The sequence below is a fragment of the Nesoenas mayeri genome (assembly GCF_963082525.1).
Source record: "Nesoenas mayeri genome assembly, chromosome: 2".
Taxonomy (NCBI): domain Eukaryota; kingdom Metazoa; phylum Chordata; class Aves; order Columbiformes; family Columbidae; genus Nesoenas; species Nesoenas mayeri.
Genome location: NC_137543.1, coordinates 23,626,105 through 23,649,533, shown reverse-complemented (window position 1 = coordinate 23,649,533; position 23,429 = coordinate 23,626,105). Strand labels below are relative to the sequence as shown.

The 23,429-nt window shown below is 39.0% G+C and overlaps 1 protein-coding gene across 4 annotated transcripts in view; it reads right to left on the bottom strand.

Moving 5' to 3' along the window:
- RNF19A (ring finger protein 19A, RBR E3 ubiquitin protein ligase) overlaps positions 1-23,429 on the bottom strand; it is a 60,515-nt gene that overhangs the window by 17,566 nt on the left and 19,520 nt on the right. For all 4 annotated transcript variants that reach the window (XR_013921798.1, XR_013921799.1, XM_080339256.1 and 1 more), the window contains one exon: positions 2,166-2,920. Coding sequence is in view for 2 of the 4 variants with exons in the window: in XM_080339256.1 (XP_080195382.1) it covers positions 2,166-2,782 (617 nt within the window). In the remaining 2 variants the exon portion in view is untranslated. The remainder of the gene's footprint in view (positions 1-2,165; positions 2,921-23,429) is intronic.

Sequence of the window (23,429 nt, the reverse complement as noted above, 5' to 3'; positions counted from 1 at the left end):
CTATCAGCACCTGATCAGAAAAAATAAAATAAAAGCAGCATCAGTTTTAATTGATATTGCACAAATAGATTACAATTGCCAAAGTAATTAGATACTGATAACTGTTCTACCATGTGATTGTTAAGGCAAATGTCTGCTAAGCTGACAAAACATGATGGCACAACCTCTTGTTTCTTCAGGATGACATAATGAATGATGATAAAGAATGATCCTGCTGAGAAGTATCCAAGTAACCAACTTCATCCTATTTTAAATTAGTAATGAGAATTCAGTGCGGATGTACTATCCCTGCATCAGAAACAGAATCCATCTATCACTGTGAAGTAGTTTCCTACCAGATGAAACATATTAGGAAAAAGTCATGTTATCAAAGTAGATCTGAGGTCACCCATATAGTACTAGTTTGTTCCGTTCCCCTCACACAAAACCACTGGCAGAGTGTAGTTGCCTGGCAATATTCTGTGTTTTCCTCAGGATTCCATCCTCAGAGTATTACAGTATTTGCTATGTACTAACTACTATATTGCTGTGGTCCCACATGACTGCACAGAACTTGATCTGAAGAACTTTGATCTGAAGACACAGTTTTTAATTTTATAATGGTATTATCTACAGCAATTATTGTTACAGTTTGACCATTTAAAGATGCTTAGGATTTTTTTTTAAACAGATGAGAAAACTGAGGCACAAATAAGAAGATGAAAAGTCTCCATTAAACAAATCCACCTTACTTTTTTAGTACTGCAGTAAGCAGATTATCTGAATAATTAAAATATGGTTTGACAGAAAATGGTTTAACAGCTCTTATATGCTTCCCCTTACCTTCAGTAACTAGAGTTTGTCCAGAAAAACGAAACTCAGAGAAACCTGAGACAGGCATACTTCTGCCTAGCAAATAATGCCTTCTAGTGGTTGTTTTCTTTTGCAGTTATTGAAACAGTAAGAGCAAGCTACAGTGGTTTTGTCCACATAACTTTGTTACAAGCTCATGCAACCAGTCTACCTCTCAAGTCATTTCTCTGCTCAAACCACAGCACAGCACTGCCACCCATTTTGGATCAGAGCACCTAAGAAACTATCACTTTCCCAGTCGCTGCTTTTGACCCACATTAGCAAATGCTATTTCATTTGAAGTATGAAAGCAAAATTGTATTTAAAATATGTTTCTTAACATATAATTTAAATTTGAAAGCCTCCGAAACATTAATATCGGCATATTTAATCCACCTAATAGTCAGTCCAATTCAGCTTGTTCTCTTCCAACATTCTTCCTTTTCTTCTTTCTAATTATTGCTCATATGTGAGGGTTTGAGAGAGAGAGATGTCATCTTCTGTGAGTTTTTAGTGTGCGCTGCACATCCAGATCACAGTCAGGGCTATGACCTTTAGACATTCTGATAACGCAAACAAAAAAAATCTCTAAAAAACCAACTTGCTGAAAAATGGCATTATGAGACACCAACATCAGAAAAGCCTGTGAGCTGCTCAGCAGTATTCAGCCTACTCATGTCATAATTCAGAATGGTTTCAGAACCACTTGAGTATTATAGCAATGTTAAAACATTAAGTTCCTCAGATAATAAGCAGGAACAAGCTGATTATTATCTTACATCAGAATCCTGTTGACAGGCAACAAGTGGTGTCTCAACCAGCAACAAGATGGAAGATATCTGAAACTGGAGAGGCCTTTTTATTGAAAGAAAACTTTCAACCATTTTCCACAGTTAAAAAAATAAAATACCCACTGTGCTCTAAGAAATGGACTAAGTTAAAAGTAGTCATTGAATTTTCAGTTCTCTTTAGTCTGAACTTTGCACTCTTGCCTTGACAGCTCAAAATCTAATTTGTTTTTGCCTGCTGTAGATACATAGCAACCACCTACAAATAAGTTTCATGACATTGCTGAAATTCTCTCTGTGCTGAAAAACAAACCAAACAAACTACTTGAGGGAGGGTTTTATTTTGGAAGGCAGGTTGTTGCTTGGTGGTTGGGTTTTTGTTAATTTTTTTTTTTTTTTTTAAAAGAATTCTGCCTGCTACCTACTAGTACACAACACAAAACAGAATGCTAAAGTAAAGCAATTAACTTTTCAAAAATCATAACACTGTGAACATTATCTATTTATGCTGTCACTGTTTTGCAGATATTGGGAAAACATACATACCCGCAATCTGGAGCTGGGCACCACCTACAATCAGGATCTGCAACCAGCCATCGCCTAAGCATAAACTCTTCGTATTTTTCCATCAAGATGTCGTCATTTAGTATCAAACGAATATCATGCGGATTAAACCGTTCTGAGCATTCTGGACAGCTAATATTAACTCTGCTCTCAGAGATTTCTATCCGGAGGTACTGACGCAAGCAATCCACACAAGATCTATGGTGACAAGTCATTATCTCCGGGAACCTGTCCTTGGAGTGCCGCAAAAGGCATAAGGGGCATTCCATGAAGTCTCCACTTGGTTTGCTGCTAGAGGTTGTTCCATTATCGGAAGAGGTACATGTGGAGAAAATAGAGTTCTTGTCTGTACACATTTCTGAATGAATACTTTCAATACTTGCAATTCCATCAACCCCTCCATTTAAATCCCTAGACTTGCGTTTTGTGTCCTTTTTTCTCCGAAAAAGAGAGCCCAGTGATATTCTTCGTTTCTTTGGTGCCTTTTTAACTGATGGCAAGCTCACAGAGGAAGCAGACGACTGGAGGTCCCGATCAGAGCCCATTTGCCGATGTAAACTCATGTCTAGCTCACTCATCAGAAATGGGTTAACTTTCATATACAATCCTAGTCATTTTTAAGGATCAAAATAGTAGAGTCAGAGGATACAGGCATATTATTATGTAATCCAGTTTGAGAGTCGTCATGCAGAATATTCATACGTATCCAGTTCCAGCAAATTCTTCACAGGAATTCCCTATATTAGGAGGAAAGATGAAGAAAAGATCAATTAGAAACACATTTATCATTTTTGGCTCTCAAAGATGACAGTACTCTAATGAACTGACATTTATATTACTCCCATTTTCTCCTCACCATCTGACCCAATGCTTGCTTCTGTCAGCTTTTTCTCACCTTTACAAACGGCATCTTCTCTCTCCTGCTCCCCGACTGGGGTGGTGTGTGTGGGTGTGTACGCACACGTGTAGAATTTACCATAACCCAAGGTGACAATTAAGTAAATGTATAACAAGTTCTTCTATAAAGCACAGTAACAGGCTTACAGCATTGGAAACTTTCCTGTTTTCTTTACCTTACATTTTCCACACATGCAATAAGTTCATGTACAAATCCAGTAAGTTAATTTAAAAAAATTAACTATTTTTGTATATGTTTTAGACCCATTTAGACTATCAGCAGGCATCAAGTTACTGTGGCTAAACAACTCAAGATATTCTCAAAACCTGAGGGTTCTCAGAGAAGTATGCAGATGCATATTTATAATGTACGGCATCTGAATATTTCAGGAGGCAGAGCTGCAGAGTGAGGGACAGCTAACACTCTCCTGCCCTTCAACCTCCATATTGCAATTCAAGTGAAGACTAGAGTTAAGGTGAGGACATTTGAATTTTTCATCATACTGATTTTTCTTTAAAAAAATATAAGCCCCAAAATGAGATTTTCATCACATATCAAGCTTCAATCATTCCCTATGTACAAGATGACAGCAAAGATTTCCTTCTGTTCCCTGTTTCCTAACTGACTGACTCCAAGAGCAGAAAGAAATAAAGGTATTTTCCTCTGATGGAGGAGACTGCTGGAAGAAGTGGCAGATCACCTCCAACCAAAAATGCTCACTTCCCCCAAACATACAAACATACAAATATTCCCACTTGGAAGCTTGGCTGTGCAACAGGAATTTTTCTAACTCTCAGTGAACTGCTTCTGTAATAGGAGAATGAAAAGGTATTTCTCGTGAGATGTGTTTGGTATCTGGTTACTAAAAAAGTAAGTCAAATGGTAGAAACAAAGGAACATGAAGGGCTACTGACAATGATTAAAAAATATATATAATTTCTAACTTTCACATCCTGGTACAGAGAAGATGAAGAGGGGCAAAAAACCAACACTGACTGAGGCGAAAGCCTCTTTACCAGATCCCAGGCAGCCTGCACACAGCTGGAGAGCAGCCAAACCACAGCCGTGTGCCGCACGTCCCCAGGATGGGATCACTGCCACGACTGGGTCAGGACTGGGAAGTTTCAGAGATGACCGACCAGCAGCGGAAACAGGAATCCCTCTCTGAAGAGGAAACACAGAAATAGCCGCCGGGCTGTGCAGCTCCCCGGAGCAATGCGCACAGCAAACCCGCTGCTGGGCCCTCTCCACGCTGCTGGAGCTGGGTGTGATACATGGACTAGCAGGTACCCATGTCACCACTACCTAGTTTATACAACCATCCAGTACAGCAGTACCTCACAAGAATACTACTGTATTCAAGTGCAAGAAATAAACAAGCAAATGCAACAAAGAAAACCTCAAAAAAATCCCTCACATCATCTAATTTTGCTAAAGAGGTCATAGTTTTGGGCCACTAGATTTTTAAGATTTTCCTTTTAAAAAAAAAGCACCACTATATTAAGGTTTTTGTTCGAATGTTGAATTCCACACCCTCTACACCCCACACCCCGCCCCCCCCCGCCAAAGGAAAAAGCTATTAACTCTGTGGAACACTATCAAACAATTTGAATTTTATTCCCAGGGTCTGTCTAAAACAAAGTATTATTTCAAGAACATAACATACTCTTCCTTCCCTCCTAAAGGAACATGTTTAGCCTAAAATCTAGTCAAAAGGAATCTTGGATGCTTTACCTGCTTCTGTTCCCCAAACATATTTAATAGCTTCAGAGCAGTTGTTTCTCATTAGATGAACTAAACCATTCCCTTTTCTAAAGAAAAAAGGGTGAAACTGAAAAAGTACTTGACAATGAAGATAGAAGGAAATATGCTTCTCTCTAGGATTTTGGCATGATGTTGTATCATAGATACAGTTGGTAGACAGTGTCTGAAATATACTACAGATACACAAATGCTATAGCCTATGGCTGACAAATTAATTTTGTATGTCTAGAAGTGCAAGAATAACCTTGAAAGTGTTATTATAACTACATACTTACTGACATTTGTATGTTCAAATAGATACTACCAGAACAGTGCAAAGTGCCAGACCCCTAAGCCAGGAGAGTTAATGAACAACATGAACAACAATCACCACACTTACTTCAGGCAATGAGGTGGTATTTTGCTGTTATTGTTTTGTTTGTTTGTTTGAAAATATATTTTTATTTTAATAGGAAATAAATACAGTAACGCAGCCAAGCCTATGACTACAAGCCTTCCTCTCCTCCCTTTCTCTGGAGAGGAAAGAATGCGTATTACAGCATTTTTGCCAGTTCCAACAGATGTACAAAATCAAGAAATAGCAGCTCTGGTAATGAACCAGTTGTTTTTTGTTTTGTTTTGGTTTTAAATAAACAAAGACTCTCCCATGCCCTGAAGAAAGAGACCAGTACATCCTACAGTTCTCTTTGTGTAACTGGATATGATAAGCAGTCTCTCAGAAACAGCAGATTGCTTTTCTTAAGAAAATGGTTAAAATTTGTCAAGAGTTTTGAATAGAAAAGTTGTCAGTTATTTCAGACAATCATCAATTATGCTCTCTAGATTTAAATGCATAAAGCCAGTTTTAAGAGCCACACTCTTCCTTATATAGTAATTTTGGATTGCCATTTTAGTGACGTTCAAAGATGACTTTGCTAAAGTGAAAAGATTCAGCAGATGATTTATTACAGGAAAAAATGAAGACAAATGTTACTACGCTAATAGTGATCAGAGCTGTACAAAATCATAAGTGCCTTACTAGCGCAATCTGGAGCACTGGCCAGTTCTCACATTGCCCTACCCAACACAGCAACTGCATGTTTTTGCTGACAAATAGAAAGAAAAAAAATATTTGATTTTGTATAGCCAGAGAACACAACACCTCTATTGTTCCAGTAACAATGAGTCCAACATGAAGGAGATACACTGTGTGGAAAATGAAGCTTTGAAATCAAGATACTTGAAACGAGCTGAGACACACAATTATGGTAATAATGAACAATCTGATTTTGAGAGGCAACATTCATTGCAAGTTCTGCATGACTCACTGACCAGTATAAACTTTATCAACATATAGAAGAAACTAATATGGGCAACAGCAAAGGGATAGAAAATCCACACAGAGAGTATAACTCCTAAAAATGTAACTTCACCACTGTCCTCAACACTTCCTCAAAAGCACTTACCGACTACAGAAAAAGCAGGTTTCTGGCTTCCTGTCATGCCCAAAGCTCTACCACAAATCCAAATTCCAGCCGTACTTCGCATTTTGCTCGTGCCACAGACTACCACAAACCACCAGTTACCACAGCACAAACACACCTTGTCATTTGAGGATTTCCAAAAGTCTGCAACATTTCCAGATGTAACTCACGTAAAGCTCAGTTCTTAACTGTTACTCCTTCGGTAATCCCTCCTAAACTGTTTGCTGGGGAAAACTAACTAGCATCCAGTTGATTTCCTTCTGCAATTCTTTTTGACCACACTGCTTTAAGGAAATACTATTGCTGACCATATGAAGGAGGGGGAGGGAAAGGAAATTAGAATAATCTTACAAAGGGAAAAATTCTCAACTCAAAATGGCTAGGGCGAAAGATATCTCCTAGTATGGCTCTCCACAACAGAACTGTTGCTTTCCTCATTTTACTAGTTTGAAAACTTTTACAAAATGCACTAGGGCAGCTGAGCATAACCCTACAGATTTTGCAAGCAGAAGAGCGATAAAGCCCTACTTCTGTAAACCAGCTGCTGGGACAGACTAACTCCCTCACGCTCCCAATAAGCATCTCCTGTTTTGATCCCATAGTATCCTGGAATTTCTAAGCGATGATGTTTTTAAAAGAGGTATCTCTAAACATCCAGAAGAGGCATCAAAAACAGATTTTCCTTTTTGTTTACTCCATGGTGTAAGAATTGTAAAATAGTGAAATAAAATGTAAAACAAATATATGCAAAAGCTTAAGCTACTAAATTAAATACTAATGCACAGGATTTTTAAACAGCAATCAAGTTTCTTGTTTCAATGGGCATTCTTCTTTCAATGTCAATTCATTCCACAATAGTTTTAAAATTGGGGGAAAAAAAATCCCTACACTTTTGTCCGAGTATTTCCAAAAGGAATATAACCCTACCCACTTTACACATGCCTCCTCAGGTTCAACTAAAACTCTGACATCACTAAGAGTTAAAAACAGAGTGAGGAACTGTCTGAAGGAGCTTAACAATTTCAACAGCTATGTGCTTTTGTAGCACTATGTCCCATTAATAAATCCCACCATACTCACGTCAATGCACATGGTGTCAGAGCATGCCAGGACTCTTATTTAGTTTAATCACAGATGATTTAGTACAAGCAGAACCAACACTTTGCAACTTGGAAGTAAACGAATGGAAATTATGTCAAAACAACAAAGGTTCTGGCAGAACCTTTATATGCACTAAGTTGAAAAATAAAATCCTTTAATGGTAACATAATGCAGCATAGGTGAAATGCTTAATTACAACAATTAGCAGAATGCACTTATAACTACTCCTTCAATATATTTCCCCACAAAAACTAAAATTAAGAACAGTGACATTCTCCATTTAATGCTTAGAAGACAATAAAGATGTTTAAATTTCATTTTTGTGGGGTTTTTTGATGTGTAACTTTAATTTCACATTTTATTAGAAGCCAAAGAGTTTATACCATTTGGATTAAACCAAAAAGATTGTTCCATAGAAGTTAAATATGTATCAAAATATATATCAAGCTTTCAAAATGAACTTATAAAACATTTACAGTGATTTGTTAAGTTATGCCAGGATGCAAAAATATGAAGTCAGTTAAACAATTTATTTAATTTAAACTAAGCCATGTAAAACTACTAAAAATACATTCATGTAAATTTTACGTCATTATGACTTTTCTCTTTTGAAAAAGAGGGCACTGGTATGGTAGTTACATTTTATGAAATCTATCCAAGCAAAAACTAATTCTTATCTTTCAGACACTTTTGCAGGAAAAAATCTTTACTGCTCTGTCCTGCTTTGTTCCAGGAGACACAGATACGAATGTTTCTCTTAAAGCACAAAGACCATTAATTATAAAAGTTAGCAGAGTTGCTTCCTTTATTTCAGACCAAAAATTAATTGATTGTGTAGTTAATTAGGCTCTCATTTCTTTATGCTTATGACAGACTATTGATAGCCGCACAGAGGCCATTATTTCAAAAATAGGACTTCCAAATCCACAACTGTCCAATACAAGTTTTTCAAAACCTTTAGAAATCTGCCATGTCAAGTCTCAAACATGACACATCTTTGAACAACAGAACAACACCTTTGCTGAAATAATTTCACTTTTTAAATTTATGCAAACTCAAAAGACTGGGAGTTGGAGTAGCCTGCAAGTATTGTACCAAGCATCCACTCACTAATCCCATGTTGGAGCTAGCAGGAGGTTCAGTGAAGGTGCTGACAAAATCTGGGATGTGCTGGCACCAGCACAGAACTGATAAGCAGAACAGAGTAGGGCTCTTATCCTGAAACTGAAAGGAAGTTAAACCCTCTGGGATGAGCCAGCTTGACACACAGGAAGGCCACCAGAAACAAGGCATCTTCCAGGAGCACAAGGACTTGCTTTAACATAAGGGAGTTCCTACAATGCAGAGTCAATTTACTTTAGGAAAGTCTTCTAATAATTAGGATCAGTTTAGAGGCACTATATAATGCCTTGTTAAAATTAAACAAAAGCCTATTACTAGATATCAAAGGCAGACAAAAGGTTAGAGCAATTCCCTCACCACATGTAAGCCTTTCTTTTCAGCTGTTAATCTGCACTTGAACTGGGATGTTCATTAAAGCAAGAACAAGACTGCCATTCACCAGAATCACAGAATCTTAGGGAGTGGAAGGGACCTCGAAAGATCATATATCAATCTCCCCACCAGAGCAGGAACACCTAGATGAGGTTACACAGGAATGTGTCCAGGCAGGTTTTGAATGTCTCCAGAGTAGGAGACTCCACAACCTCCCTGGGCAGCCTGTTCCAGTGTCTGTCACCCTCACTGAGAAGAAGTTTCTTCTCAAATTTAAGTGAAACCTCCTGTGTTCCAGTTTGTACCCACTGTCTTACCATTGGTTGTCACCAAGAAGAGCCTGGCTCCATCCTCATGACACTCACCCTTTATATATTTATAAATATTAATGAGGTCACCCCTCAGTCTCCTCTTCTCCAAGCTAAGGGACCCAGCTCCCTCAGCCTTTCCTCATAAGGGAGATGCTGTGTCAAGATGCTCCCATCTTGAGCTTGGTAGAAGCAGTCCCTGAACACTAACCAACTATCTTGAGCCCCTTTACCTTCAAGTACCCTTTCCCAAGGGATTTCCCCTAGCAATTGCTTGAAAAGGCCAAAGTTTGCCCTGCTGAAGTCCAGGGTTGCAATTCTGCTAGGTATTCTGTTTCTGAGATCCTGAACGTCACCATCTCATGGTCACAGCAGCCAAGGCAGCCTTCAACCTTTACTGCTTTAACCAGCCCCTCCTTGTTAGCGAGGATGAGATCCAGCAGCGCTCCTCTCTTAGTCAGCACATCCACCATTTGCATTTGCAAGTTATCAGTGCACTGGAAGAACCTAATGGACTGGCTGGCTGAGTAGTCCTTCCAGCATTTGTAAAGCATCCTTCATTTGTAAAGCATCTTTCAACAAATATTAAAGGAAAACATTATGGTTTCTCCCATCAACTTTATGTCCACATTATTACTCCATATTCTAAATCACGTTATTAAAAATACTCTAATATTCACATATACTATTACATAAGAATTTAAGAGAAAATCACTTGTGAGGCAGAGATATTCTAATCTCTTAAAAATCTACATACTGCCCTGTTACCATGTCCCAGTTTATTCTGACTGCACTTCATTTTTCCTTGAAGTCCTATGTCACTTATCTGGAAATTCTATTTTCATTTACAGAACAAAGCAATATTGTTTGCAAAACAATGAAGCAAACAGACACTATGAACCCACTTGGGCTCAAAGCCTGAGACAGTCAGACTGACTGGGCATTAAAATAAAAAGATTGACAGTATTTAAAATACACAGAAGCCTGCAGAGTACACACTGCAGAATTGCCAAAAGTTAACTGATACACAATGTTCTATTTTAAAATTCACAATGCTGCGTAGCACATGACAAACCAATCCTGACAGCCAGAAAAATCTTCAACAGTTTATTAAAATAAAAAAAAAAAAGGAGCTATGCTTCTTCCTTTGAAAGTTATGTGCAATACATCCTGTATCATGTGTCCATGACAGCAGCTATTAGGAAAGGAAATCTTGCAAGCTGCTCCACTCATTCTGAAAGTCTCTGAACGACTGATTGCCAACTCCAGCAAAACTGTTCCTCTTGCAGACAACGCTTGTTAAGGAGAGAGCAGACTTAAAGAGCCTCCCCTCAGTCTGGTGGCTTTTTTGTGTGTGTGGGGAGGGTTTGTTGTTCGTTTGTTTTTTTTCCATCACCATCCTTTCAAACCTCAAAGGAAGACACCACAATCAAACCAGCACTTTCATAAGCAAGGTCAGCCATAAGACGGAGCCCCTCTTAAGGGCCCACATTGCCGTTTGTTAGCAAAAGTACAAACAGGCAAGGATTCCTTAAATTCTAAAAATGTAATTTTCCAAACCAGCAGCATTAAATCTGGATATATTGAGTGCAACGGCTGACCAAAGCTAAGAACTCAATGGAGAGATGCTTTCTTATTTGTCAGTCTCCAGGCCTACATCTGTTGGAAATAAGACTAACAGGATCAATTTTCCCTTATCTAATTGAGCAGAGAGTTCTCAGCCGTGTCAAAAGCTTATCCTATGCACTGCAGTGCATTACTGTAAGCAAATGGACACCAAACTCTGCCAATAGAAACCAAACACTCAGGGGGAAAAGAAAAAAGGAAAGAAAACAAAACATCACCAGAACTTTTAACTATTTTAATCCTTTAATCATTAAACTTCTCACACCAGCACATTTTTTTCTAGCATAAGTGATGGGAATGTATTCTCTTTGTGCAATGATGGGCACGTATTTTCACTCCTGAATATAGTGGTGATATTTATTTGTGTATACATGTTGAAGTTATGTTCCAAACCATCTGAATAGCTAGTGGTCTGGAAAGAAGAAACATGAGATTAAAAACTGCACAAGCTGCCTATGCATCAAAAAAGTTTTAATCTAACCATATTAATGCAACTATGCAATCTTTCTGACCATCAGCTGAAAAGAAAATTAGACTGTATGAATGAATCACTCAAGAGATTGACAGGTGACTGTTTGACCTGCCTGAGACAAAAATTTTCATAAGCCCAAAATCTTTTCCATCCCAACAGCAAAAATAAACTGTAAACTTTTAAAATCCTAATCATCTGTAACAGCAGTCAATATAGAAAAACAAACTTAATTCTGAATTCTGTCTTCAGAGCATAACAGATCCAGAGCAATGTAGACTCAAGAAAAGCAAAGTAAATTATCTGGCAATAGCAAAATTACCCCATAGCAATTTTTCAGAGTTTTTTTTCCTCTGTATTTATTTTAGTTGAAAGCAAGTATTGCCTGCTTCCAGTTTTACTCTTTAAAATCAATACTGATACCCTGGACTTTCCTGCAGCTGCTTTTAATTCTAAACTAAACATTGCAAAATAATCTGAGTAAATACATACACCAGTGAAACAGTATCAGAAAGTTTTGTTTCCTGCAGTGTCACCAATCCTGCAAGTGGAAAACATTACAACACTCCTGGATGCTGAGATCATTTCTACAGAAAAACTGCTTCAAAATGAAAATAACCAAGACTTACAAATTTCCAGAATAAACAGACATAATTTCAGCTCTGTAATTCTGCATGATCAAAGAGTAATGGCTACATACTGAATTCTAACAAGCTTTGGTTTTCAAGTAGGCTTTAAAGTTTGCCCTACTATAAAGATAAACCAAATAAAATGTACCAAGACATAAGGTGGGACAAATATTGTAGTAGAGGCATCTGAAACCAAGAGCAGGAGTTCCAGAGAGAGCACACAGACAGAATTTGAACGGCATATCATAGACACAGCAGCTGGGGGGGATACATAAGGGGTAACAGATCTCCATTACCAGCTCCTATTGATTTTTAAATTCAGGAAGAGCCAGGGGTTTGTGTCTTGCACTGCAGAGATTACTGACCAGCTGACTGGCAGCATCTTCCAGCTCTGTTTTTTCTGTGGTATAACTAACCTCTATTTTTTCAGGGTGGTAGAAAAAAAAAAAAAGTAAAAAAGCCCACCAAAGCAAACAAAAACCCAAACCACAAACACCACACCCCAACACATTTTGAAATAGCTTTGCTTCAAAATAAGAAGTGCTGGAAACTATTAAGGAATTACTTTTTAATCCTCTGGTGCTATTCTACCAGTTTTATTAACACAATGGGTATACAGATATACTTTGAATAAAACTTAAGAAGTAAACTAACTGAAGTAACTAAAAGGGAGCAAGTTAATAAGAGTTCTGAATTCTTCCAATGAGACCAAGTCAGGCTGTAATACCTTATCATGGGATGGCACAGGCTAAGAACTTGGTCACAGTTTCTAAATACCACTGTGGCAACTCACAGAAACTTATTACACCGCTGTAACCCCACAGTATCTCAGCCCTTGAGAACAGAATAGCTACTGTGCATGGGTCTTGTTTAAGTCTCTTTGTAAAGAAACTAATAATTTTGCTAAATGTAATTAAATACAAAACTTTCAGAAAACCTTGGGTGCCTAAGTGAATAATCCAAGTCAGTCTATTTTAGCAGCAGCAAGTGCAGTATAGAGACAAGAACTACAGCACGGTTTTCTGACCTGTTATGGCTAATGCCAGAACTGCTGAAACTGCTCACAGGTCTGGTACAAAGTTACACCAGCGTAATTAACCACTCCTGTTCTGTCAAAAAGCGAGATTAGTGCAAAACCTAGTGTAACACACCCAATTCTACTGCTGTCTGGTCTATTAATTCATTCTGCCCATATGTTAACTGAAAAATCCTGCAGGGATGTATGTGAAATCACCAAGTCAATTTTTTGTTTAATGATAGCTCTAGCTAAACTGGGGCAATTTCAAACACAGACCAAGTTAAAAAAAAAAAATAAAAAAAATAAAGAGAATGAACAACTGAGACAGAGAGACAAAAACAAAGACAGGGAAAGATCTAGCCAGGGAAACAAAAATACTCCATCCTGCCAGGAACACAGCCTCTGGCTTCCAGACAGGAAACACTCGCTGCCTCCAGAAAAACCATAGGCGTCAGGAAATGGCACAAGTACCATGAAGCTTATCTCACATCTGAACCTTATGTAGAATAAAAGGAGAACATTAGAAGAGTAAGGTAAAGACAAACCGACTACCCAAACACACAGATCTTCGTTTACAAATACATGAAGTGAAAAGTTCAATCTTACTGATGCTTCTTCTGGGGGGAAATAGTGGAAAGGATTCTTCTAGTCCCACTAAAAATAAATAAAGACCAGGCTGAAAAGACAGAACTCATTCAGCATAGACAGAGCAAGACAAGGACAATGATCTACCAGCCTTTACAGACAGACTCCACCAGTTTACACTATAAATAGTGTAAAAACTAGTTTAAAAGCACAAAACAAGAAAAGCTGAACACTCATCACTAAAAGTAAAACTGATGCTGTACCTATGCTTGAAATACAATATAGGCCAACAGGAGGAGTTATTCTGCCAGCACAGTTACTCCTCCTCCTACAACATCATATATCACACCAAAAATATGCTGTGTCAGCACACAGCAGAATTTAGCCAAACATTTTTTTCACTGATAGCACCACAGCATAACTGTAACATAGACTGGGGATAAAGCAGAGCTTTTCCATGCAAAAAAATGCTATTTCAAATAGCTAGAAAAGTCAGCGCAGAGATTCCCACTTGTGGCTTTAAAGACTTAATCTTCCAAAACCTTCTTAGTCCTCATTGTCTCGTTGATGGCATCCAAGCAAGAAACAACACAGGGGAGTCTGTGAATCTCCTGCAAGTCACTGCGCATTAGCCAGAAGCCCTACAGTCCTGCCCGCCAGGTGACACTCCACGTCACACAGTGCTGATGGAACCTTGGCAGAGCTGTGACATCATGGATTGTCAGAATGGTTCACAACAAACAAAAATACTCAAAGGTTCCCTACTCCTACTGTGCTTCATACATTTAACAGTAGAATACAAACAGGAAAAAAAAAGCATGGGACCTACAGTGATTTCTGTGCCAGCTGAGGAGCGCTGCAGCAGTGCTTCGTGGCACACTCCAGAAAGGAGAAAAGGAAGTGTGGGTCAAGATGTATTTGTACTATTCCATTTACTCCACGACCTTTAAATTAGCAAGTTACACCTCCACTGCCAGACCCCACAACACATGGAGTATTTCTGAAATACAAATCCCTTGCTCTCTTGGTTTTGAGGAGGGATTAAAAAGCCTTTCTCCCCTGACACTCTCCCCCTCCACATTTGCAGATGCAAACTCACATGTTCTTTCTAATACGTCTTTAAATACACTTTGTTGAATGTTAGTTTTTTTCCTCCCCACAGCATCATCTTATTCAGCTCTTTCTACACAATTATGGAAACATCATTAGTTAGGCCCCTTTGTGCGACAGGCTGTGACACATCATTCATTTCAAATAATTAGAGGCACAAAAGAAAAAAAGGAAGCAAGCATAATGCAGTTCCTAGAAAAGCTACTGTGCTTATTTTCTCCATTATTTAGAGCAGCTAAATACTTTCTAATTATAGTCTCCAAATAAACCTGTGTTATTTGGGGTTCTGAGGTAAAACCATACTTTGTGGTTTTTACATCATAACACTGGTATATGCCTCCAACTATATCCTTTCTAGTAAAACTTTTAAAGAAACCCCAACCCATCAAGTCAGATTTAAAAGCTTCATAGACCACAGAAACAGTGAATTAGTACAGAAGATGCTGCCTCAGGCCAGGAGTACTTGTTAGCCTAAACCTGAGATACAGTCATCAAATGTCCAGATGACTTTTTCCCTTAAAAAGCAGAGTAAATAATTTCTAAGCACAACAAAAGCTTCTTGTTTGTTTATAAAATCAACTGCAAGCCTCCAGCTTGATTTTGAATCCTGTCACAGTGACACCCACAGTTCTGCTCTAACAGCCTTAAATATAGCTCTCCTGAGCTGTCTGCATCCAGACAAATCTTAGCTGAAACAAATATCTTAAATTGAATCTAACAAACAGGCTTTCGTATTTATTTCCAAGTCAAAGATTTGTTTAAACAGCAATAACGAAAGTCAGTCCTCTGTTCATCTTAAAATAAAATACCACTTTCTCTGGCAGATCATGAATTCACGCAGTGTCTTTAAATCCCTGCTTGCTTTCTACTTGCAAGTTAATCATTATGAATTTCAAATTGCAGTAGATGATTACCAAATTATTTTCGCTTAACTAAACTTAGTGTTAACATTGGAAAAAAAAATCCTTGAGCAATACATGTAGTTTGCCTCTGAAAAATATCTTCACCTGCAACACCAGCAAATAGCTGTTATTGTAATCCCAGTTTAAAGAACTAAAAGCAATATTCTGCAAGCCAGGAGTGTCAGACACAAATATTTACAAAATCATCTGAAATATCTGTAATAAACAATAGGGACAACACATAGTTGTCAAGTACATTTTCTACACACAGAAGATATACTCTGAGCAGCAGACTACAAACACCATTCACAATGATTCCCCACCCCGCTCCAAACTCTGCTTCAATTCCCACATGCCATTATCCACACCGACCGGAGCAACTGAATGTGCGCAATGCTAAACCTCACCCTAGCTTTGCTGACGTCAAAGTTTTCTTGCCAACACATGCTTTGGAAGTACTTACATAGCACAATGGAGATCTAATGTAACTCAGAGGTTGGATTCCTGAATTGCAAAACAAATGCATAAGTCTGAGACCATGGCTGTATTGGGGACAATCTCTCCACATAACTGGCTCGTTTTCCAGGCTTCAGGTAAATTCTCTGTATCAACCAGAGCCAGGAAGGGAAAAAAAAAAAACAAACAGTGGTGGTAAGAGCTGAAGAGGTCAGCTAAAGTAGCCAGCTAAGCTGCCCTGCTTGCATCCACTAGGCCGGGCAGAAGCCCTCACCAGCACACCTTGTCCCTGTGCGCCACACGGCCTGACCCAGATACCATAATGGTAGACAGCAGTGCACTTGTCTTCTTTTCCATCTTCAATAACAACACAGATGCCTCAAGTAAGAAACAGTCATTTCAATTATTCTAAAAGCAGAAACTGGAACTAAAGCTAACAGTTTGTACACTCTGCAGATCACTTAAGACTAAAGGATTCCTGAGACTGCCTGCAGACAGTGTCCACAGTGGTGGCAGAATACCTCACATTGGTTCTCTAGAGAACAGTCAATCATACTGAAAAGATCTCAGAACCTAACTCAAAAACCTCCTCTATTCACTCAGCTTTTTACGGCTACCAGGGGTCAGCTCTGCTCCAACCCAACACCAACAACATTCTGAATTTTTACTCAAAAAGGTAGAAATTCACTCAGTAAGCCACACACAGACATAAAGGCATGTTCACAACTGCGACGGCTCAAGTCACAGATCCTCAAACTTGAGCCTGTACACAAAGGGACATTGGCAGTCACCTCACTGCACAAGGACCTTGTGAACCATCTTCACTCCTTCTCAGCTACCCACATACATTTATAGCAAAAGGCTCCTCACTTCTATCAGATCTTCCACCTACAAATAGTGAGTGTTCCATGAAACAGCAGAACCCTCACAGAAAACAGCAGCGCTGAAAACAGATTTAAATGTGGATTTTAAAAACATGCACATGAACATTCAAGGATAATGACATTTAGCTTCCACAGTCACTGACGTGACTTGGTTCTTGAATGAAATTCAGCTCCTGGGAGAAAAATGAGCATCTGACAGAGAAATCAGACAAACCAGAGATGCTGACATTTGAACAAAAACTAATCATAAAGAGCTCCAAATTTCACATTCACAAAAGACAACGTTTGCCTCTAGATAACCTGGTGATACTATCAAACATTACCTGGAGTTAACTGCAGTTTACTAAGAGATACTGTTCCAATTCAGTGGACTGTGATCTAGACAAACCTGTATTTGTTTTTGCCATCTCCCAGCAAGACTGGATCAATGCACATACCTGGACATGGTGCCAGCTGCTCTTTGGAAAGTCCAGCTATCACAGCTGGCATCCCCTCAGCTGTAAGGCTTACTACCCAGGTATAAGTCTCAGGCTCTGGTCTTAGCCCAGACCTTTCCTCTGGCTATTAACACAAATTCAGATAATGCAGTATGTTTTCATGAGTGGGTGGGGAGGAAGGAACATGGTAAACAAACTCCAAAACTATTTCAAGATTCAAGAATGGAGTGTTAGCACCAGTTCCATTCTTTAGGTAGCACAGTACCACCTATAGTGAAGGTGAATCTGTGCAAGAGATTCATTTTTTCCCCCAAATATGCCATATAATACAGGAAAAAACTCCCACAGAAAAAGTACTCTTAACGACTGTTTTGCATCTGACTTGAAAAGTACTTTTCTAACCTTGTTACACTGCAATATGCATGTGGTTTCCTTGCTACAGCTGAGACAAAAATGAATCATATGCTGTAACAGTGCCAAAATAGAGAAAAAAAGCAGGTCCAATCGCTGTTATTGAAGAAACTGCCCTATAAAAACCTCTGTTGCACATCTGTTTCTGTCGTACAAAGGATTTACTCTTTCAGTCAACTTGAAATTTAACAGCTTTAGCTGAAAAAAGAAGGCATATAAAATGTCAGAAAAGTTACAGTACTCTAGAAGTGAGACATTTTAATCAAATTAATATTGTTAAGTTGTGAAAATAGGAATTTTTATTATTTAATAATTATTCACAAGCTTCAAGTTTGATTCAAAACAGTAGATAAATTTTATTTACTTTGTAAATTGTTGTTACATTTCTGGCATATTGCCTGTTTTCAGTAAGGAGGGTTGAGACTAAACAATTATTCAACTCTGCATTAAAAACAAAAAACTGTAACTGAGAAGTCATTCCAAAATTAATTCTCAAGTTCTTTAAACTGCTCTTTCCTTCCTTTTTTTTCTCTCTCAAGCCTTTTTCCTGCTCGTAATTTTTAAGATCACCATTATCAATAAAGGTATTCATGACAATTCCCCTTCTGTACTTACTTTTGACTTGCATTCCACTGTTCAGCATGCATCCTCAAGTCATTCTACCAATTGAAATCTATCAAATACTGGATTGAAGGAACATAAATGATTCCTCACTCTTTTAAAGTTTCCTGCAACAACAGAAGCACTCTGCTGCAAACTTCTAGTCAGCATTATTAAAGGATCCTCCTTAAAAGAGAAAACTGTTGTCACCCAGCAAAAGAAAATCATGACCTTGTAGCTATCACAGCTGTATAACTGAGAGTTGTGCAACAGAATTTAAGGAAGCAGAAAGGCCAAGGAAAATCCAAAAGGATTCTAACATCAAAACAGGTAGAAAATATGAAAAATAAATGCAAATAAACTAGAACAACAATCTGCCAAGTCAACTCACGTCACAACACTGTGTCTGAAAAGGAATTGTTCTGTCTCGCATTGAAAGACTGTTGTTATTTACTTACACTAGCAAGTCCTCACTCAAACTGAAATTTCTGCTGAGTGCAGCCTTCTTAAATAGCTGCTGGTCAGGCTGACATTGCTCCATAGTGGGGAGATAACAACTACATTCAAAAAGATACCATTTTGTTTAACTTTAAATTTTGATATAACCAGAGCCCACACTTCCCCATTAGAGAAGTTACAGCAGCTTCAGCTACACTTGCGGCTTTTCAATGCAACAGGAAAGAGTTTCTCAGGAACAACTAGCAAGTTATTAAAACTTAACAGCTTTCCCTGTCTGAGTACAATCCCTTTCCTTTCTATTTAATGTCCTCTAAATGTAGAGTCAGAGAGCCAGCTGTTGAACCACAATCCTAGAGAGGACTGTGCTGCTTAGACAGCATGGAGGAGAGGAAAAGGAGAAAGACAAGAAATATTAAATGGGTGGAGTGAAAGATAAGCTATCAGAGAAGTCACAAGTCTCTACAACTCACACATTGAGGTAATATTGTTTATTCACTAATTTCACTTCACCAAGAAAGCAAACCTACCAAGTCTTTTTCTAGGAACCAAAACAATAACTTTTCTACTAAGTAAGAAGATGTTTAGTGTAGAATCAAGTATTTCCCATAGCATATTTAACTATGCTACATAAAAGTCCACTACAGCCATGCCATAGCCAGTAGGAATTGCATAGCAAGGCTGCCGTAATCACAAGTGCTAATGTGGTTATAGGAGACACAATCTCATCCTTGTTCTGCAACTTTCCCCCCTGCCAAAGTCCTTGCCACAATAAATACATTATCTGCTGACGAATAACATTATCAAATACTCCATGGATAACAGAGGCACACATACAATGCTACATAAAGAACTGTTCGGTCATTTAACACTGTGCATATGAGTGCTCGGAAGTTAGGGATCCCAGAACGCAAGCTGTCCCTAAAACCTAAATTCAGCATTCCCTGTCCATACACTTGATTATGTAGTTGATGCACTGGAAGGCAAAGCAAATGCTGGTCCAGTCCCAGCACGCATGATGGCTGAATATGAGTATTTGATCCTCATCACCACTTTCAGGAACACCGAGACATGTCTTCCCCTGTCCACAACAGAGACCCAACTACCAGGGTGCTACAGGCAGATCTGTAGACTAAGTGGGGCTGGTTGCTTCCCACCCAAGCAGCTGGCTACTTACTCCAGGGACAAGTTGCATATATAGCACCAGGCAGGTGAACTCTAGTGAGAGAAGATGGAAGACTGCTGCTCTTTGGATCCCACTTCATGCTCTAGGAGCCATTTTCAGCTCCTGGGCTGAAGGGCACCAGCCAGCTTGAGGTATCCTAGAATGTAGTGATAGGACAAGGGGTAATGGCTTTAAACTGAAAAAGGGTAGATTAGCTATAAGGAAGAAATTCTTCACCATGAGGGTGGTGAGACACTGGAACAGGCTGCCCAGAGAAGCTGTGGATGCTCCATCCCTGAAGTGTTCAAGGTCAGGTTGGACAGGGCTCTGAACAACCTTGTCTAGTGAAATGGTGTCCGTGCCCATGGCAGGGGGGTTGGAACTAGATGATCTTTAAGATCCGTTCCAACCCAAACCATTCTATGATTCTGTGATCCCAAAGGCTTGATCTGGCTTCTGAACTCCCTGTAGGATCACACAGACATACTGATTTTTCTGGAGCTGGCCTCATTGCATGGATGGCTATTTCTTATTTCCCTAATAAATGAGGCCCCGTGACTTACGTGATGTACATTTTTTGCTTTACAGCAACATTCTACAACCCTGAATTCACAAACACCACAGAAGTCCATAAAACATTTTTACCAGACCAATGGCTTCAAAAACATTAACAAATCAGTCTTCAGAGTATTCCTGTGTTCACAGTAATTTTGAAATGGAATATTATTTTTCCAAATTTGTGAGATAGGAAACAGACACGAAGGCCACCTGAAATACTGTAGGCTGCCCAAGTTGTAAAGCTGTTTCATGTTAGTATAGGTTCAAAACTTATGCTGAGCACTGACAGCAGTAGCTACCTGCAGATCAACAACTCAATGTCTAAAGATGGGCATACAGGAAAACAAACCCCTAACTACTCTATACAGGCCTTGCCCAACACCACATAAACACTCTACAAAAGGGGCTACCAGAGACTCCTCATTCTAGCACTTCCTATCCTAAGTTTAAACCCCAGCATGCTCAAAAAAATGTCACTGCTGTCTGTAGTGATTTAAGTGTTAACAATGTTTTGTCTCCTGTTAGGGCATGAGAATGTCCTCTTACACAAATTTGAATAAAATTTAGTAATGTGCAGATAGCAAATGAGACCTAGCTAGCATTAGCTAGATGTAGTTTCTCTTTGAAACTTCTGTCCCTGTAACAGATTGTATTAATATTGGCCAATGGGTTTCAAAAGATGAAAACAAACCTGAAAGAATGCCTTCCCTCAAAGATACTATGGTCTGCTGCAGTGCTTTTTGAACTAGGGGTTGTGGAATACATCTCTGTGGACGAACACAAGAAACTGATATAAATCCATGCTCCTGCAAAAGTAGGCACAGGGTGGTAGCTTAGAGGGCTACCCACGGCTAAGCTTCATTTAACCTTTCCATCCCTCACTCCTCACTAACCAAACCCACTTGACACTGTCCTGGCCAAGATATTGGCCAATAGTTAGCAGAGGTTAAGGATAACACCTGTGAACAGTCCCTTCTTTCCTCTACCATTTTATTTTGCTGATGCTGAAGCTGGAGAGCCACAAAACTACAAATAGGGCAGGAGGGGAACAACATGGAAAACGGGGAAAGGTATCATAAAAAGAAAACAGATTTGATCTAAAAAAGTTTAAAAGAAGTTGTTTCAGTAGTTTCAGCTTTCATTACCCTCAATTTCCTCTATCCCAGCATGCAACCTTTTCTTCCTACTCTTCTGCCAGGCATTCACTTATGCCTTTCTCCCTCCTCTGTTGCCTCTACCCACCACCTTTTCCTCTACCCCCTCTGAACCTAAGGTAGGCATCTCCCGCTTTGTCTCAAGCCTCTCAACCTGGCAGAGAACCAAGAGCAGAGGAAGTATTCCTCCTCCTCACTGGAGTCTCTCATTACTGATGTCTGGCAGCTGGCAGACAAAATTTAAGTATCTCACTAATTGCTACAATGGCTGAAAAAGTCTGGTTGTATGTGAAATATTCAGGAATTTAGGCACCACACCAACCAGTCTATAAAGAAAATGCTCAAAGCCATTTTCGAAAAAAATTGTAATTCCTTGCAAGTTTTCACAGGGAAAGAATAAAAATGGATCAAGACTTCTTTAAGGAAAAAAAAAAAAAAACACCAAAAAACACACAAACAACAAAAACAAAGTACCACCCAAACAGCAACAACAAAAAGAAACAAAAAACCAAACAAAAAAACCCCACACCACACTAACCCAACAACCAACCACGTTTGCTCTAAACCAGACTTTATAACTTTCTCAGAAGAGATGCAAAGGATTATATTTTTAAACAGTAAGAAACCTTTTCTCTGGATTCTCAGAAACAATATTCAGTGGGATTTTTTTGTTTGTTTTTATATCCAAGTTGAGCCACAAAACATAAGTGTTCCAGACAAGCTACATTTGGAATGCAGCATAATAAAAAACCTAAATGCCTGGTTTCATAATGCAAAGTATAATATTAATCTCATTTATAACAGATACTGTCAGTTCAAGTACTATATAGACATACAGCCATACACTCCTAGAAAGATGAATTCTTTGTTGCTTATGTGATGATAGCAGCCCAGTCAAAATTAATATCTACTAAGACCATTTCCACTACATCATACACTTAACATATGTGGAAGTGTCTTTCTAAATGTAGTGCAAATTCTAAAAACAAAGCATGAAGAGAAAAGGAAGCATCGTTCTTATTTTACAGATAGGAGGTTGAGGCAGACAGATAATGGAGAACAGGACAATGGAGGAGTTTGCCTTGGTTGACAAGGACTGTGTTAGGGACCAATGAAGCAATCCAGATATCCATAAATCCATGGATCCAGATGGGATGCACCCATGGGTGCTGAGGGAGCTGGCTGAAGTCATTGCTAGACCACTCTCCATCATTTTTGCTAAGTCTTGGGAAACAGCAGAGGTGCCTGAGGACTGCAGGAAAGCAAATGTCACTCCAGTCTTCAAAAAGGGCAAGAAGAAGGACCCAGGTAACTGGTCCCAGGTTAGCCTCACTTCCCATCACCTTTTCCAGGGATGAACAGCTTCTCCTTGGTGACATCTCAAGGCATATCAAAGATAAGAGGATCATTAGAAGCAGTCAACATGGCTTCACAAAGGAGAAGTCATGCTTGACCAACCTCATAGCCTTTTATGAGGACATAAGCAAGTGGATACATGATGGTAAAGCAGTGGATGTGGTCTATCTTGATTTCAGTAAAATATCTGATACAGTCTCCCACAGCATTCTCGCTGCTTAACTGAAGAAGTGTGGACTGGACGATCAGGTAGTGAGGAGGACTGGGAACTGGCTGAAGGAAAGAAGCCAGAGAGTTGCAGTTAATGGGGCAGAGTCTAGTTGGAGGCCTCTATCTAGTGGAGTGCCCCAACGTTCGTCCTGGGACCAGTACTATTCAATACATTCATCAATGACTTGGATG